The 19,359-nt window shown below is 35.4% G+C and overlaps 1 protein-coding gene across 12 annotated transcripts in view; it reads left to right on the top strand.

Annotated features, from left to right (window-relative positions):
- KIAA1109 (KIAA1109 ortholog) overlaps positions 1-19,359 on the top strand; it is a 100,571-nt gene that overhangs the window by 40,708 nt on the left and 40,504 nt on the right. For 11 of the 12 annotated variants that reach the window (XM_010709920.3, XM_010709919.3, XM_010709929.3 and 8 more), the window contains exons 27-47: positions 8-851; positions 1,692-1,762; positions 2,476-2,649; positions 2,976-3,096; positions 3,764-3,910; positions 4,243-4,370; positions 4,794-4,996; positions 6,736-6,933; positions 7,333-7,544; positions 7,860-8,011; positions 8,983-9,133; positions 9,472-9,624; positions 10,860-11,097; positions 12,045-12,193; positions 13,303-13,522; positions 14,406-14,564; positions 15,406-15,581; positions 16,086-16,261; positions 16,886-17,589; positions 17,796-18,035; positions 18,477-18,570. In XM_010709920.3, coding sequence (XP_010708222.1) covers positions 8-851; positions 1,692-1,762; positions 2,476-2,649; positions 2,976-3,096; positions 3,764-3,910; positions 4,243-4,370; positions 4,794-4,996; positions 6,736-6,933; positions 7,333-7,544; positions 7,860-8,011; positions 8,983-9,133; positions 9,472-9,624; positions 10,860-11,097; positions 12,045-12,193; positions 13,303-13,522; positions 14,406-14,564; positions 15,406-15,581; positions 16,086-16,261; positions 16,886-17,589; positions 17,796-18,035; positions 18,477-18,570 — 4,710 coding nt within the window. The remainder of the gene's footprint in view (positions 1-7; positions 852-1,691; positions 1,763-2,475; positions 2,650-2,975; positions 3,097-3,763; positions 3,911-4,242; positions 4,371-4,793; positions 4,997-6,735; positions 6,934-7,332; positions 7,545-7,859; positions 8,012-8,982; positions 9,134-9,471; positions 9,625-10,859; positions 11,098-12,044; positions 12,194-13,302; positions 13,523-14,405; positions 14,565-15,405; positions 15,582-16,085; positions 16,262-16,885; positions 17,590-17,795; positions 18,036-18,476; positions 18,571-19,359) is intronic. The other variant, XM_010709918.3, reaches the window with a different exon arrangement.

Genomic DNA, 19,359 nt, shown 5'->3' with positions numbered 1-19,359 from the left:
TTTTCAGTGTCTCAGCTGATGGTGCGGAGGGAAGCCCTGCATCCCCTAGCAGCCAGGAAAGGCCTGTTGGTCAGTCTCCCATGAGGTCTCCTCTGAAACGACAGGCATCTGTGTGTTCCACCCGGCTCGGCAGCACCAAGAGCCTCACAGCAGCCTTTTACGGAGACAAGCAGCCTGTTCCAGTTGGCGTGCAGTTCAGTAGTGATGTGTCTCGCAGTGATGAGAACGTGTTAGACTCCCCAAAGCAGAGGAGAAGCTTTGGTTCCTTTCCTTATACTCCATCTGCAGATTCAAATTCATTTCACCAATATCGCTCAATGGATTCCAGTATGTCAATGGCTGATAGCGAAGCTTATTTTTCTGCAGCAGAAGAGTTTGAGCCAATTAGTAGTGATGAAGGTCCAGGAACTTACCCAGGGAGAAAGAAGAGAAAAAAGCAAGCTCAGAAAATTGAATACAGCAGAGGTTCTATTTATCACAGTGTGGAAGGACCCTTAACGAGTTCTGTCCATGGGGAAATTAATCAGGACGTTAAAACGCTGCCAATTAAGACTCATCCTTCACAGACTTCGTTTGTTTCAGCTCTAGGAGGGGAGGATGAGCATATTGAGAACATTTATGTCATGGAATCTGGGAAAACTGTAGAAAGTGAACAAATAACTTCCCAGCAGCCTGTAATGGCATGTTACCAGAACTATCTTACACAGTTCCAGGTGATCAATTGGTCAGTAAAGCATCCAACTAACAAAAGAACTTCAAAATCCTCATTACATCGCCCTTTAGACCTTGACACACCAACAAGTGAGGAAAGTTCATCATCTTTTGAGCAACTTTCTATCCCTACTTTTAAGGTATGAAAGATACAGGAAGGAAAGAAAGGAATAAGAATTCAAAACAAGTTCAGATTGTTTAATACACATATTGTATAAAGTCATGATACATTTGAAGCTTGGCTGTTAGTCAAGGAATACCTTGGATTTCTGACTTCAAATCTTAGGCTGTGTGGCTGGTATATCATGCTAAAGAAAACTGTTAGAATTGTGTGGGTAGGATACGTGTTGATCTATTGTTACATGAGAAATGCTACCTCTTGAGTGACGTGCAGCTGAAAGATATTTATGTGGGTTTTGTTTAAAATACACATTACATAGAATTTTAGCAGCAGTACGTTCAGTACTGATGAAATATGTGTTAGATGGTTAGTACTTCAGAGTAAATTTGAAATACCTAGATTTATAATACTATTTCTGTAAATGTTTGTTATTTTTTCTTTTCTCCAGTGATATCTGTAAAATGAGTGTATGTGTTTAAGGAAGGAGCTGAGAAGAAATATGTGAAGCATAATGGAAATGACTTGATAGATAATAGGTGTCTAAGAACCATAACTTAATCTTGTTAACACTCTGGAGCAAAAGCTTTATCTGTTCATGCAAACCTTTAATAGATGAGTATTTAAAATCCTTCTTTTTAATCAGTTATTTGCAAGGATTTTGTAATCTTAATATCTCAAATAATTTAGGAAGTAAAACTGAAGAAGGGTGTTTGTTTTTTTTTTTTACATTGTTTTGGAGAATGTGCATGTAAGGGATTCTTCTAGAAAAACCTGGAAGAAGAGTCGTAATTTCAAGATTCCTTGGGTATTTTCTGATACACAGAAGGAATACAATATATTTTTTGTACTTTTCTCTTAGATTGTTAAGCAGGGTCTCACAGCTAATTCGTTACTGGACAGAGGCATGCAGCTTACAGGATCAACATCTAAGTAAGTTGAAACTGCATAACATAACTGCATATGTGTTTTTTTTCAAAGTAGGATTTGCCTGATACTCATTAAACACTGGCCTTTCAAAATTTGATTTGTAGTTTCAGTACAGATCTCTTTTAAAGCAGAATGTATTGACCCAAACAAAATGTCTTGTAACAAAATGAAGTCATCAGATGATTTCGTTTGCATATTTTCAAGACTGTGAATTGGCAATTTACTTAGGTAATTTTGGGAAATGCTTATAGCAGCTATTGATTGCATTGCCCAAAGTACAACTTGAATTTTGTTAACAACTTTGGCCTGGAATTCTATTTGTGTCCTTTCTGAGCTGAGCAGAAAAATAAACTTCTTGTTATATGCACTTTATTGAGTATTAAAATCATACCAAGGGTGCTTCAGGAGAATTTTTGCAAGCTGAAGATCTGGTTAAACACATTCCTGACAACAAATTTTTCTAGTATGTGACTCTAACCTCACATCACTTTATTCTGAGTAGTCTCATTGATTATTGCATGAAGCAGTTGACTCTGCTAATACCTGTAGACTCCTCCCTTGCTTTAGATCTATCTACCATCTAAGACTGATGTTTTAGTACTGTTGGAATTCTCTTAAAGTATTGAAGAAATATGTACAATAGACAGGTGTTTACTGATATTCACCTTGATATTTTTTGCAAATCTGGTTTAATAATGTGTATTTGACTTGTGTAGTACGCCTTACACTCCTTTGGATAAGAAGTCTGCAGAAAATACAGATGATGAAACTATAACAGAAGAGTGGACATTAGATCATCCAGTCTTCCAGACAAGGACAACAGCAATCGTAGAAGTAAAAGGAACTGTAGATGTAGTTCTGACTCCTCTTGTTGCAGAGGCATTGGACAGGTAATTAGGTTTTTTTGCTACTTCAGTGTTGGTTGATTATTCTAAATGTTGTTTGAAATCAAAGTTGTTGAGTTAAGCAAAGGATTAGGTAGAAGAATTGAATAATACGTGAGTAAGGATATGGCATTACCTAGTGTACATTGAATATTATTCTGCATTTCCTGTTTAAAAAAAAAAAAAGAACTAGAAGGATGTTATGCTGACATGGGAAGTGCAGTTTCTGTCTGCCAGTACTTAATTTTTCTCTTTACAGTGTTTATTAAGCATGGTGCATTATGTGAAAGTGGAAGTTTCAATATTCTTTGTGGGCTTGTTCTCTCTCACAGATATATAGAAGCAATGGTGCACTGTGCTAGCTCTCGGCATCCAGCAGCCATTGTTGATGATCTTCATTGCAAAGTTCTTCGAGATGCTGTACAGAACAGCAAAACAAGCTTCTCAGAAAATGTAAGGAAGGGAACAAGAAAATTATCCAAAGCTTTGAAAGAATACTGTTTTCTTTATTTTACATAGAAAAAGATATAATTGAATTCAATGTTTTGAAGTACAGGACCTAACTACTACATCATTTCATTATTTAGAGCAGTCAGGAAGGGGAAGGGAGTCTTTGTGAGACAGAAGAAAGTTCGCATAAAGCTGTGGGAGTCTGTGCTTTTCCTTGCAGTTCATCTGATAACTTATAAAATTAATTTAGCTTGAAAATAGTTATATGGTAGCTCTACAAAGTTAAGAATTCTTTCTGTCTAACGTAATGACGTTAATATTTTTTTTAATTAGAGTTTCTTTGATTTCATAGTGTAACTGACACTACTTATTTTCTTCATGATGATTTTTTCAGTATAGCTGATCCATGTTGAATTCAAACTTTCAGCTGAGCTCTGGTCATCCAAAAGCTATTCTGTGGGTATCACTGCTACCCTATGGGGTCTAAACATAACCTATCTCTTAAGTGCTACAGTCCTTGTTCTAGAAATCATGGCACTGTGCATTGATTGAAGTCAGAATCTCTTAGTAGCTCAGTGCTGATAAACTATACTGAAGCTCTTTAGCATAGGAGCTTTGACTTTGAATGAGAGTAGATTAGTAAGTGGTTAAACCTTTTTTCCCTTCCAAGCTATCTTCCAAGCAGGATATTAGAGGAACAAAAATAGATGCTACTACTACAGGCACAACAAACCAGGGACCAGCACAGACAAATCTCTCACTTAAACAAGATAATGTGACAATTAAAGGCCTTCAGGCCAACGTTACTGTACCAAAGGTAAGAACTCTTCATTGAGCTTATTTAGTAGATGTATTCCTCATAAATTACCCTTATTTTTGAGTCCCTTTCAGTTCCTGGAAAACTTAATTGAAACTATGTATTTTTGATAGGTAGCTAATGTTTTGAATAGTGTAGACTGTTTTGGAGCTGCCTAATCTTATTATGTAGGTGTGTAAAGACATCAGTGATATCTTTTATCTTTAAAAGCCTCATTTTACTCAAAAGTATAAGACTACTTATCTTGCTTATAAAATAAGATTGCATCAGAAGTTTGTGATGTAACATGTTTTTCTAAGTTTATTTACTCTTTGGTGAAATTTTCCATTTAGGTGAACCTGTGTTTACTACAAGCATCTGTTGATGAATCCCCAGGGGTTTCTTCTGGCAAAACTGTGACTCATGTTTCATTAGTAGCTTTGTGCTTTGATCGAATTGCTACACAAGTTCGTATGAATAGGTAAGAATATAATGTCACTATTTGTTGCTTTTTAATCAACAGACTTAAAATGATTACAATTCTTTTGAAATGTAGCTTGCAATTCTGAAATTAAGTATTTAAAAATATGTCATGAACGAGTTAAACAATAAAATGTCTTCCATATGATATAAATTAACATCTAATATCTGCAATTAAAACTGCAATTTCTTTGAGAAATGGAGAAACCCATCTATAATCATTTTGGAATTTAAGTTCTAACTCTTTCTCAGTTATGTCATACAGAATAAAATTAATTTTTTATCGAAATGTAATAATCTTACGACCTTACAAAGAATTTCTAATGCTACCATGCCAATGTGACTTAAAATTTAAAACAAATAATCCAGTGAACCATGTATGTCAGAGATTTGCTTTATAGTCTTTTCTCCTCTATATTCAAAGGGGTATAGTTGAGGAGTCTTCAAACAATGCAGAGATTGGGAGGAATTCTGTCACATTTGATCGTTACATCCAAGCCAGTAAAATGCAGCCCCAGTCTTCTGGCTCACTGAGATCCAATGCTGGAGCAGAAAAAGGAAAAGAAATTGCTGCTAAGCTGAATATCCATCGTGTTCATGGACAGCTTAGAGGCCTTGATACAACGGGTAAACATTATTATTATTTTTTTTAATTCTGGAAATAACATTTTTCATAGAGGCAAATAGTGATAGTTTCCCTTAATTTCAATTTTTGTCAACACAAATGAAAAGACACTTAAACCTGGAAATTTTGCAGGTAGTCTAAAAAGAATTTTGGGATGGGTTACTCTGACCTTGTATTCAGTTATTTTACTGATATGCTGATTTCAGCGTAGGAAAAGTGAAAGCTTGAAGATGGATTTCTAAGCAGCTTGTGTGGTTACATGGACATATGCTGGTAAAATTTAATGCCTGGACTCCCTTCCTTCCAGCTCCTCTTTCCTTTTCATCTGCCCTTTTTTTTGTCACCTGGTACTGGGAATGAATTACGCTTATCAGCTTCCTTAGTACTTTCTAGCACTTTGAAGATAGGTGTAACGTGCACGTTACTGTCAATTTCAGCTTGACAAGTGGTAGATTTTTAACTATACCTATAAAATGGAAAATGAAATCTACTTGATTGTGTTAATTCTTGTTTGTGTTAAGGTAGTTCCTTCAAGAGATTATGAATTCAGTTCAGTTGCTATAACCTCTGGTCCTGGAAGAAGTTAGTTTATCAGTTAGTAGAAAGAATCTGTAGGACATGAGAAAGGAGATGCTCTCTAACACAAGAATGATCAAAGATCACTCAACAGAAAAAGCCTGTGTGAACACTAGTGAGCAAATGAAAATGGAGGAAAACAAAATCAGTAGAAGAATATTAAAATGGCTAGTTGAAATTAATTTAGTTATGGATGAAATTTTGGCAGTAATGTTATGTGGTAGGTATGCTGCAGATATTCAAGAAGGCCAGATGATTCTTGAATTCTAACTAGAAAACCTCATCTTCTATTTAAAAGGTTTGAGAAATGTCTTTCTAGAGAACTTAGCATTTCACATATGCTATGAAAGTGATTGCTGTTATCAGCCAGAGGCAGAGAGTAAGAGTTCTGCGAGTGGAATACAAATTGACTTAGTACGGTTCTTTTCCCCAGATATTGGCCATTTAACTCCGTGTGAGTGGTAATATGAAGCAATTACAAAATTATTTAAAATGTTCCTTCAGAAATGTCACTCTAAGAAAGGATTTATATTTAGGCTGTATCCTAGTATCAAAGAAATCAAGGTGGCATTGTCCTCTCTGATATCTTAGACAGCAAAGATCATAAGGAATCAAAAACTGTTTGTGTTAAATATCTGTGAAGTATGCTATAGTTAATACCCCATGCATTTCTACTCATACGTGTCTTATACAAGAGCACTGTCAGGATCACTATTACGTGTTGCTGTAAAACTTGAAGTACTTACTAGAAATTCTTTTTGATAAAATAATTTCAGGGTGATTGCCACTTTTAGATAAAAATCTGAAGAGCTTGTTCGTATGCCTGTCTTTCGAACCATATATATTCGACTATAAAAAGATTAAGAGGGCAGTTATGTTAGGATTGGGAATGTCTTGAAAGTTCTACTTGGTGTTATTCGCTCCTTGCTTTTCCACACTTAGAAATTACCCTGCCCAAATAAACATTCTAGGAGAAAGGTATTTAGACTTGAAGAACAATACAGCTTTTTAAAAATTGCTTGTTGTGGATTTTTGCTTTTTTTTCCTTCTAATTTGAGTTATAATAAACAAGCAACACTTTCAAAAACTGTAAATGTGATTGCTGTTCGAAGATTTAAGGCTTTTCTTTCATTTAGTAATTGGTGCTAAACATGTTTGTTTCCAGATATTGGGACTTGTGCAATAACAGCAATTCCTTTTGGGAAATCGAAAGTTCTTTTTACTTTGGAAGAGTTGGATGAGTTTACTTTTGTGGATGAAACAGACCAACAAGCTGTTCCAGATGTAACTCGAATTGGTCCTAGTCAAGAGAAGTGGGGTTGGATAATGTTCGAATGTGGAATTGAAAATTTAACTATAAAAGGTAAGGTTATGTGTGCTTTATATTCTTTGTTTTATGACAGTGGTAACAGTTGTGCTGCTGGGTCTTCTGGTTGAGAAATTATGGTTTAAAATTGCTGAATGTAGATAATATTAAAACAATATAGCTATTGTACATAAATCATATAGCACTGTAGATTCTATAATAAGTATACTTTTAGTCTTCAATGCTACTTATTGTATTGCAGAAATTAATTCCATAGAAATTGGCTTCAATTTCTGAAATCTACGGAAAGCTAGAAATAGATTTTAAATTGTATGTAAGTTGATAGTACATCTTGTTTAATCAGAAGCATGTATTTCTCTTATTAAGTACAGTATGGTATGTAACAATAGAAGTATATGGCAAACATTTGCAGTTTTGCTGTGTGTTCTTTTTTAGGAGGGAGACAATCTGGTGCGGTACTGTATAATACATTTGGAGTCATGGGTAAATCAAGTGCCACTGAGAGAGGTGGACTGCTTGCATCAAATAACTCTTCAGATTCTCCAACTGGTAGTGGTTATAATACTGATGTGTCTGATGATAACCTTCCTTGTGATAGAATAAGTCCCTCTTCAGATATTAATGGAAACTCAGTTTCAGATGAGCAGGTATGTATGTACTTAGATAAATATGACTGGGTTTAGGTTGTACTTCTTTAAAGTGATTATAATTTGTACTTTAAAACTGAAAATTGATAGATTTGTTGTACCAACTGAATTCAAACTCCCATCTTGTGCATTAAATTTTTAGCTTTCTGCAAAGTGTCTTAGTAGAGTCTTGGAAGAGTTGGTGAAGAGCATTAGTTTTGTTTGCCTAAATGGATATGAAACTGTTCGTTGCAAATAGTGCACTGTAGAATATGTTACTGCCTATTAATGTTAACTGCTTTGGAAAAGACTTTTGACTACGTTTTGTATTTTAAGGATGAAGGGGTTGAATCTGATGATCTGAAAAAAGATATCCCTTTGATGCCTCCTCCACCTGACTCTTGCAGCATGAAGTTAACAATCAAAGAAATTTGGTTTAGCTTTGCAGCCCCCACCAATGTGCGATCTCCAGCCCATGTGTTTTCAAGGTATGACTTCAACTGACTTGAAAGAAAATAACATCATTTCTGCTTTGGTAAATTACAGTCGTATTTAGTAGATTCTGAATTTAACTTCGTAATTACTGATGCTTCTCCGGCAAAGGTGGCTTTGGAATGTATGTATGTCACAGTAGTAACTCTTGCTTCAGTTTGTAATTGCCATCATACATATGGAGGTGTTGATAGAAAATGTTTAAATATTATTTTAGAGATGATTAAAATTAAAAAGAAACATTTGCAGTGAGAATGAGATTTATGAAGGAGAAGAGGAGGAGAGCGCTGGTTTTGATTGAGAGATGTGAGGGTGGAGAACCGCTTGTTAGTTTAGTCTTCAATCTAGTACTTAAATGGCCATTTTATTACCACTGCACCCTTTCGAGGAGTTATTCATACAGTTATGTGTGAGGACACTTGAACATTTATAATGTCAGATAATCTATAATAGATAATTAAGCATCTCTAAAGCTCAAAATGAACTTGGTAAAACTGTTTGCATGTATATAGAATAAGCAGAACATAAAAATATAGTAGAACTCTACTACAACACTCTGTTGCTATACAGCAACAAACTAGAATATGTTTTTGGGTTTTTTTTTCTAAGAGTTTTTGCCTCAGTCTTCCAGGAAAAATTATTAATTATATGTTATATAACAATTAATTTGGAATTCAATTAATTTTGATAATTTCAAGCTTTATGATTGCAGTAGAGAGTGCAAATAGGAAACCTGGGGAATTGTGACAGCAGGAGTGTATGGAATCGTGGATGTGTGTAAAACAAAATCTGAATTATGTACTTACTGCCCGTTGTCATTTTCTGCATTATAAGTCTATGTTCATTGTTTTTTAACATTGTTCTCTTGTATTCCACCTGTTTGAAAGTAATTCATAATAGTAGTAGTAAAACTTGCTTATTACTGCTGCTGAATGTGAATGCCTACTTTTTTTTTTTCCTCAATTAGGCAGTTGAACCTCCTGAGTACTGCAACTCCTGCAGTTGGTGCTTGGCTTGTTCCTATTGATCAAGTAAAATCATCTTTAAATAAACTAGAGACTGAAGGAACCCTGCGAATTTGTGCTGTTATGGGTTGCATAATGACAGAAGCATTAGAGGTAAATGAAGTAGTTTTGTGCTGGACTCAAAATCAACCTTTGCAGCAGTCCCCTATGTAAACTCACTTTATGTATTTTGCTTTATGTATTTTTCTTGCATATATATCCTTTAGTCCAGAAGTAACTTTGCCTTTTGCTTTGTTACTGTATAAATAAACTTCAAATGTTATATTTTTCATATAGTGCTTTTTAAAATTATGCTAGATATCCATGTATCAAGATTTTATTGTAGAAGTTCAAAATGATATTGTGCTAAAAGTTACCTGAAATTGTTGTTCACATGCATGTTCTCTTTGCAAGTATATTAACGTGTGAAAAACGGTTGCATTTCAATCTAGAATAAAAGTGTGCACTTTCCTCTGAGAAGCAAGTACAACAGGCTCACCAAAGTAGCTCGTTTCTTGCAAGAAAATCCTTCTTGTTTACTGTGTAATATATTGCACCATTACCTGCACCAAGCAAACTACTCAATTATTGAGGATGCCACTATGGTGAGTCACTCTGTAAAAATGTAAATAACTCAGCATATTTGTTTAAAATGTACCAATTCTAATGTTTCAAATTAGGCAACTATATAGTGAAAATTAAGAAATTGAGGAATAAAGCCCAAACTGCTGTATATCCTTATCATTTTCTTCTAGATCTGCTGTTTTTTTTTGTGTGGCCTTTGTATATGCATTATTTTTTCTTAACTATATACAAAATCCTAGATAGAAAGACATATATTTGAAATTGTTAATGGCCTTTTAATCAAATTTCATTTTGCTTAGAGATAATGACAAAGTAGTAAAAATTTGCGTCTGTGGTTTTAAAAAGAAATAAATCTCAATTATTGATGCAAATGCATGCAGTAATTAGATTATATTTCACATGTTCTCTTCAGAACTAGACTTCTTGTCATTTAGAAATGCTTCAGTAATGCAGGCAGCTTAATGATTTTCACAAGGCTAGAATTGTAGAAACCTTTAGGACTGAAGAACGTTGTCTTTTTGTGGCTTTAGAATGTAAATATCTGAATTGTAATGATAAATAATTGCTTGGACAAATGTGTTGGGTGTAAGGAATAACGTTTGTCTCTGATTATGTGTTATTTTCATAATCCATTTCCATGCCTGCCAGAGTTGAACACTGCTTTTCTGTGTATTCCAGTGATCAGAAATAGCACAATTTGTGACAAGAATAGCACTGTTTGGTTTGTGGTTAAAAATAAGAAGTATGTAGCATTGGGGTTTATTTGATTTGATTTGTTTTGTTTTTTTTAGTGCTATTCAGTGATGCAGTCAAAACAATCCATGTTTTTACTTCAAATTTATATTTTTGAATGACTGCTAATGAACAAAAAAAAACCCCCAAAATTTCATTTTTTAAATTGTTTCTGCAATCACTTGAGGGCTGCTCTAATTTTCAGTCCATAGTTTAGAGTCTTATAATTGTTTGAATACTTTTCGTTTCATATTTAATAATCCTGTTTCCTGTTGCTTATTCTTGTCCCCTTGGGCTCGATCCTCAGGTCATGTAAATTAATGTGTTATTGTGTTTGGTAAGACTGCAGTTTTTATCTCTTAACGCTTTGATGGAAATTGTGTGGTGCCAGCACACTTCCATCATAGGCCTGCAGGAATGGGAGCATTTTATCTTTGAAAAAAAATAATTCTGTAATGCTGACTTTTTTCCTACAATTGACTCTAAAACACTATGATATCCATTTCTGTTAATTTTTTTTAAGAGTGATGGCCTTCCCGCTTTAGTTACCTTAAAGAAAGGTCTGGTTGCCCTGGCGAGGCAGTGGATGAAGTTCATTGTAGTGACCCCAGCCTTTAAAGGAGTCAGCTTACACAGACCAACTCAGCCTGTGAAACTGCATACAAATATTTGCCGTGAGCACGAGGATGGGCTTGGATTGGATGGAGGGGGTCTTCAGAGTGACACAAGTGCTGACGGAGCAGAGTTTGAATTTGATGCAGGTATTTTAGTGTTCTTCTCTCTTCCTAAAAGCTCATAGGGACAAATAACTTCCTCTCAAAGCATTTAATGCTTTGAAGATATTATATTCTTTCTTTAGAATCATCAAGCTGCTTTTATAAAATCTTCTTCATTTTGAAACCACTGGTTGTAGTGTTAATATAATATTATTATTGTATGTCATTTGGGAAAAAGCAAAACAGGAATCTTGCTTCATGTGCTTTGTCTTATTCACAGCCCAAAATACATCAATTTTCTTATTTGTTAGCTTGCAATTATAATTTTGTCGTGCAGTTTCTTATCTTACTTTAAGATTGTAATACACAATTCTATGAACTCTCTCAAAAACAGCTTCAAATCTACCATCTTCCCTTTATGAAGACGTATTTTCACAAATCCTGCTTTATTGTATTTTTACTACTTTGTCTCTGATAGATTTCTACTGCCAACTTACACATTGCCAATGTAACAAAAAGTACTCATCTGTCTCTTCAGGAAGGACATAAATATCTGTCAATTAGAACAATCTTATTTAACTATCTTGAATTGAATCAGTTATTTTGTGTTTTTAGCATCTACATTCAGTTTTACTGTCCTAAGAAATAAAATAAGTTAATAAGAGTGCTGTGGAAGATGCTGTCCCCTGTGAGGACTCTTATAAATGAATTAGGAGAGGAAGGTAAGCAGGATTTTTTTAAGCAAGTGAGCTCACCTGCAGTATAGCACATTTATTTTGTGCAGTGCTGGTTATAGGATGTTGGAAGGACAAAAAGATTTGTACTTGTGTTTGAGATTTTCTTATGTGTCTTAGTATTCCCTGGGAAGCTATGTGTGGGTATGTAACAGAACCTGGAAGTTCACGACTACTGGTAATTAAGTGTCTAATAATAGATAATCTTGATTCCCTGTAATACATACAATTGAGGAAGAATTGTTTACTTGGTTGCAGCTACTGTCAGTGAGCATACAATGCTCTTGGAAGGAACAGCTAATCGACCTCCACCTACTAGTGGCTCTTCTGGGCCTGTTACTGGTGCAGAGATCATGAGGAAACTGTCCAAGACTCACACTCATAGTGATTCTGTTCTGAAAATAAAGGTAAGCTTATAGCATGATGCATAAAGGGAAAAATGGTTTATAGCTGGTCTGTCTAGAATCAATTATGAAGGCTGCAGGTGAGTGAGTGCTAGTCTGAAAAGTAACTGATACATAGAGAATGTGCTTCTTGTGCTGTAAAAGAAATGTTTGATAAGTTGGTGTACATTCTGTATCTGTTCTTTATTGTTTTTCTTGCCAGTGAACTTCAGAACCAAACTTAAGAACATCTATATGTGTCCTTTAAGGCTGCAAATCACTGGCTTTTAATCTGCTTATGGGAGCAGAAATGTTTCTCGTTATCTCAAATCTAAAATTGACAAAGTACTCCATTAGCTTGCAAAATTGTGTCATTGTTTTTATCTCCACAAACTGTTCAGAAAACTGGAAGATTTTTGTTTTCATCTCTATTTTCTGAACAGAAAAAGTTGGGCGTTTTAAGTCATTTGTTGTCTTCCACAGACATCAAACCTCTCTAGATGTGAAGTCAGATCAGCAGATACATGCCCCCATCCCTGTAGCAAGGGGTCACCAAGTCCCATGACTCACTGCTTTCTCCTATTGGTCTTGCGTGTTTTAGGGTTTGGTAGCCCAGATGCTCTGTATATCCTGCTGTTCTTCAGCTGTGAGGGCAGAGATCCTATTTGTAAGTTGTAAGCACTTAAGTGAAGCAGGAGCCTTCCTCTTGTTGCCAAAAGTCCCCAGCGCCCATTCTTTGCCTTCCCTGAGGTTGGTCTATATTTGTACCACGAATGCAAGGGATTTGATCTTCAAATACTAAATCCAAATGAGATTTATAGTCAGTGTACTTTTCCTTCTGCATATTTGTCTTAGATTAATTATACACATCTGCAATTCCATTTGTTATATGTTTCACTTTTAAAATTATTTTTACACCTTATTTCTCAAATATTATAGCAACTTTAAAAGCAACTTAATTCCCAATAACTGTACGGTGTATAACCTGGCCCAAGCAAAATGCTACTTGTCTAAAATTTCTAGAAGTGAGACTTCATAGTTATTGTGTTTCAATCTCATATTCAGAACAAATGCCACTTCCTTTTTACAGTTTACACAATACTTCATTAGTTTCTTTATGTTTTGTCTGCAAGGGTATACATCCGTATCATTCCTTAAGTTACACCAGTGGAGATACAGCTACGGATTCACCAGTGCATGTTGGCCGTTCTGGCATGGCAGTCAAGGAAAGCCCAAGAAAAGAGAGTCTGCTCAGCTATCTTACTGGAAGTTTTCCTAGCTTGCATAATCTTCTGGAAGGAACTCCTCAAAGAAGTACAACTGCAGTTAAAAGTAGTTCTTTAACAAGAACAGGTATGATGTAGCTGAAGGGGTTGATGGCGTAGGAAGAGAGGGCAGATCTTATTGTACTGACTTAAGTAGAAAAGGTACTATATTTTCACTGTCGTTTTTGTTTAAGATCCCACTCTAAAATAAGAATCAGTTCTAGAGATCAATGCAGCTTCTTAGAAACAAACAGCATGTGCTTTGGATTAGGAAAAAAAAAAAAAGGCAACTGACAAACTGAGATGTTTTCATTTTATTTAGCCTTGCTACTTTCTGAGAGTATGTATGTAGATACATATGTTTTTTTGAATGAAGAAGGAATAAGTGATCGTTTTGCATTTGTCAGGTGATTCTTTTTTGTTGACCTTGTAAGTGGGTCACAAAGTGGACTGAGATGAATATTCCAGTAACTTTGTAAGTTGCAGGTTTTTATTATCGTATACAAATTAATGGTCCTTTGAACGTGTGTGCTTTGTAGAAGTTTGAATTACGTACACTGAAATTTGTACATTATGTGTTATTGCTGAGTGTGCCTTGTTGCAATTTATATAAACAGGTAAGTTTGATGTTGCTTTTTCTCTAAAACTTCTCTCCTTTGCCATCAGAGGATGAAATATTTTACAGAAGAAAAGGTACTTTGGTTTCTTAATGACTGCTTTCCTCCAATTACGGTAGAAATGAACAAACACAAAAACATTTGTAGTGCAACATCTATTAATGTCCTTGTATAGTTTCTGTGGTAGCGTGTGTAGTTTGGAAGGCTGCTGCCTGACACAGAATCTGTTGGAACGGAGAACTAGACTTACTGTTTTGATAGTAGATGTGTATTCTCAGTAAAGTTACACTCTGTTCCTGCTTTTTTGCTGACATTGATACTTGAAATGTGAAATCTTCTGATTTATCTGTATAGGAAATGCTGTGGCCACAGATATGTTATCTGAACATCCTTTGCTGTCTGAACCATCTTCTGTGAGTTTCTACAACTGGATGTCAAATGCTGTGAGCAACAGAGGGAGTGTAGTACAAGAAAGTCCAGCCACCAAATCTGGCCACAACAGTCTTCCAACAGGTATTGTTAGTAGCAACTGAGTTTAAGATGTGACTGTGGGTTGGCTTTCCTGCATTTACTGTTTCTTCTGAAATACGTCTTAATTTTCATTTTCTGCAACTCTAAATTTGAATGTTTCTTTGATGAACAGCCTTCCAGTCACAACATACTGACTGTGGTCGATAACTTCAAAGTTGTTTCTTGTTTGTTTTTAATGTTGGACAAATAGTCTGATTCCCCCAAAACATCTTCATTCTCTACATACTGCTTAGTTGGTGAGGCCCTTCTATTAAATGTAATGTGGTTCTCTGCAAAAGGAATTATATGGTAGAAGTATTAGCTTTCAATTTTGCTTTCAGAGAAAGTTATGGTTGTTTTTTTTTCCTGCTGAAGTTGTAAAGGTTTGTTCACAAGTTTACGTTCCAGTAATTAGACTGAGTGATTCTGATGCAGATGCAGATATACCCAAATCATTCTTCTCTGAAAGCAGATAGTCATGGCTCTCTGGTAAGTGCTCTAATGTTGAGTTCTGAAGAATCAGGCTGAGCATGCACTGGCAAAACATCTCTGTCTCAAGCAAGCCCAATACAAACTCAAGGTTCTAGGTGTATTAGCTATCCAGTAGAATGCAATACAGGCCTTCAGAAGGAGTACAGAAAGGAGGGAAAATTTTTGTGCTTTTCGAATTTGAGCTGAACAATATCATACTGTTTCTGAATGCCATTTTTGCAAGGTTACGGACTAGATTAGGAGGCTAAATTCCTATGTTTATAATGTGTTATAGACCTTGATGAGTTTATAGAGTTTATCATGTTTAAAAAAATGCTGTGGTGTAAGTGTTCCAGGGGTATTTATTTTTCAGGTGTTGCACCCAATCTTCCTACCATACCCTCTGCTTCAGACTTCAACACAGTTCTGTCTAGTGACCAGAACACCCTGGATGGCACACATTCACAGCATAGCACCAGTCAGGATGACATTGCAGGTGTGGAAGAAGGTAACCAGGGATTTCCTGCTGTCCAGCTGGCAGATGCACAGGTAGGGGTGGCTTGCTGATTATTTACTTAATAAAATTCTACAGTAATTAGAATTTTACCCTGATTTTCTTACGTGCTTTTCTTATACATCCTGTGCAAGGATGAAAGGCTCAAGTAAACTCTGAGATTTCTTTAAAGTAAGTAAATTTTATGAATGGTGATTAGAAAATTGTTTCATAACTTCAAAGAATGTTTGGAGCATTTGTGACAATAGCCTAGATCTTCAGAGTGCTTTTTAATGGAGGGGAACATTCAACTGTACTGCATAAAGCTTGCTCCCAAAGCTAAGTATCCAATGTTAACTTGCTATGTAGTCAATCTTCGTACACAAAAATTCATAAGGCTTGTCATTTTTTCCTTCTTTTGCTGTTTTTTGGGACAGTCAATAAAATCTTATTTTTTATATATTACTGTAATGATAGATCAACAAATGATGGTGTAGGGAAATGAGAATATAGAAATAATCTAGACAATGTGAAGTAAATCAGTGTTCTTTGTTCTGTAGGTTGTTTTCAAACCTCTTCTAAGTTATACAGGGATTCAATCTCAGGATGCAATGCCACTCTGCTACAGAATGTACTTTGGAGAGTACCTTTCATTCTCAGGAACTTTGGACTGCCTCAGAGCAGATATTGTTGATTCAGATACAGCAAAGGACAGAAAAAGCAAGCGAGCTCGAAGGTATTTTGTTAAATACTTGAAAATACATACACTGGCTAAAGAATGGAAATTAGGGCTTTCATTTGTGAAGAAGACAAGTGCAATTCTAAAGTGCAGTTCTTTTGTTGTTGGTTGGTTGATTTTTGTTTGTTTGTTTTTTAAATCTGACTCATTTTATTTTTGTTTTATATTTCTCTTCCCATATAAAGACTTGGAAATTTCAAGTATTTGAACCTCAGCTACTTCTGAAAATCGGAGACTGGGGAAGAGTAGTAGATAGGAATTACTGTAGGAGAAATTTGAGATGTTCTGAATTGAGGTTTTGTAATTCACCTGCAATGAGGTTGTTATTTTCAGTGTAAATGCCTAATTGTTTATTAATGTATTCTTTTTTCCTTTTCTTCCTCCCTTGAGTGTTTTGGGTGATGTAATAGAAAAATTGCATGTCAAACTAAGTTTTCAATGAACTGAATGGTTACTATGTTATAAGGTTCATATTCAATATTTAAAACTATAGTATGAACGCAATACCATGAGAGGAAAGGTTGAATTCAGTAAATCAGTTGTACTGTCATATAAGATGTATTTGACTCTATGACAGTTATAGAGAGAAATAAAGTGTAACTTGTATGTTTTCTTTCCTAGACAAGGAGCTGTCAACCTTCCTCCTCTTGAATTCAAACCAGCTTTGATGTTGGAAACTTTCAGTATTAGTGCAGTTGTAATGGAGAAATCCATGTGCACACCTCATCACTCTGCCAATGCCCTATCTTTTCATGACTTGAATAAACGCTATTATAATACTTTTCACTGTAACTTCACAATATCTTGCCAGTCCATAAGCCAGCACGTAGATATGGCACTGGTTCGTCTTATTCATCAGTTCAGTACAATGGTTGATGATATCAAAGCCACGCAAACAGACATCAAACTTAGCAGATACACAGCTGGTTCCGCCTCTCCAACACCTACTTTTAAAACCCGAAAACACAGAGACTTCCGCTCCTCTGATTTTAGCCGAAGCTCTCGAGGAAGTCTTAATGGAGGTAACAGAGTGAACAACACTAAGAGCAAACGAGCAAACAACGAGAACAATAAGAAGGAGTCTAGAAACAAGAATTCCCTGGGCAGGTCAGAAAGAAGAACTTCTAAAGTGTCCAGGAAAGGCTCAAAAGACGTGGTTGACATGACTATTCATATGGATGACTCTGACTCTATTACTGTGTCAGAACAGAGTGAACCTTCTGCTGAGTGCTGGCAAAATATGTATAAACTATTGAACTTCTATTCACTCATTTCTGATCCAACTGGGATTTTAGAAAAGTCTTCTGAAACCTTTGGGCCAACAGGTAAACCAGTTTTATTATATTGTCCCTGTTGTGTCTAGGATTTGGTTTGGGCACCAATTTTATTAAAATGGAATAAGTGGGGCTCAGATGATTTGCCTAAAAATGTACAAGACATATCCTTGGTTTCAAACACAAAAGTTTGTACATCAGATACGCTAAGGATTTCTTCTAAAATATCCTCAAGTAACTCAGTAGTATTTTTATAGGTGTTCGAAGCCCAACTGAACCTGCTTGCAGAGTGGTGTTTGAGAATGAACAGGATAATGGCAGAGATGTGCAGAGGAAGCGCAGTCTGGTGACTTCGGAGCCACAGCATGTGACTCTCATAGTATTTGGGATAGGCATGGTGAATCGAACCCATCTGGAGGCAGATATTGGTGGTCTGACAATGGAATCGGAGCTGAAGAGAATCCATGGCAGTTTCACTTTGAAAGAAAAAATGAAAGGTGTGATAAGCAAAAGTGTACGCTGTAATTAATTTCAATAGTGGCTTTACATTGCATATGTATGTGCATACCTATACCAATGTATATGTATTTGTTGTATGTTTTATTTATAAATGGATGTACATAGTGACTGAGTGTGGGTGATACAGTAACAATTTTTAGAAGAACTTAATGTTACTGTGATGCTGAGATGTTTAAAAGGAAGCAAGATTCCCATAAAATGACTTATGAGGGAAATTCTCTCAGGAGATAAAGCTACTCCTTTCTTTCATTTTCAAAAATCTTTTTTTTGGTCAAAGTTTAAATGTGATATATCATAATGTGATTACTAAAACTGTAATCTTTTAATTACGTTGTTGCTTCTACGTTTTTGAAAGTAGTAGGCTTACCAGGAAGTATTAGATGGAATGATGTGCTGTTAAGTGCTATTTTTTCTTAAAGATGTACTACATCAAAAGATGACCGAGACATGTGCCACTGCTCACATAGGAGGTGTCAATATTGTCCTGCTGGAGGGAATTACCCCAAATATTCAGTAAGTATGATACCTGATGATGTAAAATATCTCAAGTAACATTGTGTAGTAGCAGTATCAGTTTCGTGACATTAACGGCATGTAGCTTATGGAGAAAGCCTTGATAATGTGATTCTAGGTAGAATCCATGAAGTTACAGTCTGATGGTGACTGTGCAGCTGTTGCAGAACTTGGCCTGAGTTTGACTCCTGAAGCTAATTGTGTGTTCCTGCCAACTGTAGGCTTTTCTATGAAAGGCACATCTTTGAATGAGCTAAGAATTACAGTGTACAGATGGTTTCAGTCTAGGACACTCAATCATGTAAGTTTTAGTTACAGTTCTGTGAACAAAATACTCCTGTTTCTTTCTATTTGGAATGACAGGTACTGAAAAATTGTAGGGAACAGATCCTCTCGTATAAAGAAATAAGTCATATAATCAGACCTTTCTGCACCAGTTTTATTTGATGTGATCTACTCATGGAAACAGTATTACATAGTATTTAATGTTTCTATTATGCTTCTAATTGTTTTTGGAAACTTGTAGATTCCACTAAATAATACAGGATTTTATCTGTAATATTTAACTTACTAATGCTGATTTATCCTATTTGAGATCTGTATCATTACTCTAATAGAAATCTTTCTGAGCTCCCCTGTTGCATGATTCCTTTGTTATTTTTACCATTCTGATATCCGTTCCCCGCTCTTTATATAATTGATACAATTGAAAAAAGAAAAGAAATAAAATCATATTTTGTGCATGAACATCTTGAATGACATTCTCAACATCCACGTAATCTTTTTTTT

The sequence above is a fragment of the Meleagris gallopavo genome, chromosome 4 (genome assembly GCF_000146605.3).
Source record: "Meleagris gallopavo isolate NT-WF06-2002-E0010 breed Aviagen turkey brand Nicholas breeding stock chromosome 4, Turkey_5.1, whole genome shotgun sequence".
NCBI lineage: Eukaryota > Metazoa > Chordata > Aves > Galliformes > Phasianidae > Meleagris > Meleagris gallopavo.
This window is presented reverse-complemented; position numbering and strand designations above follow the sequence as displayed.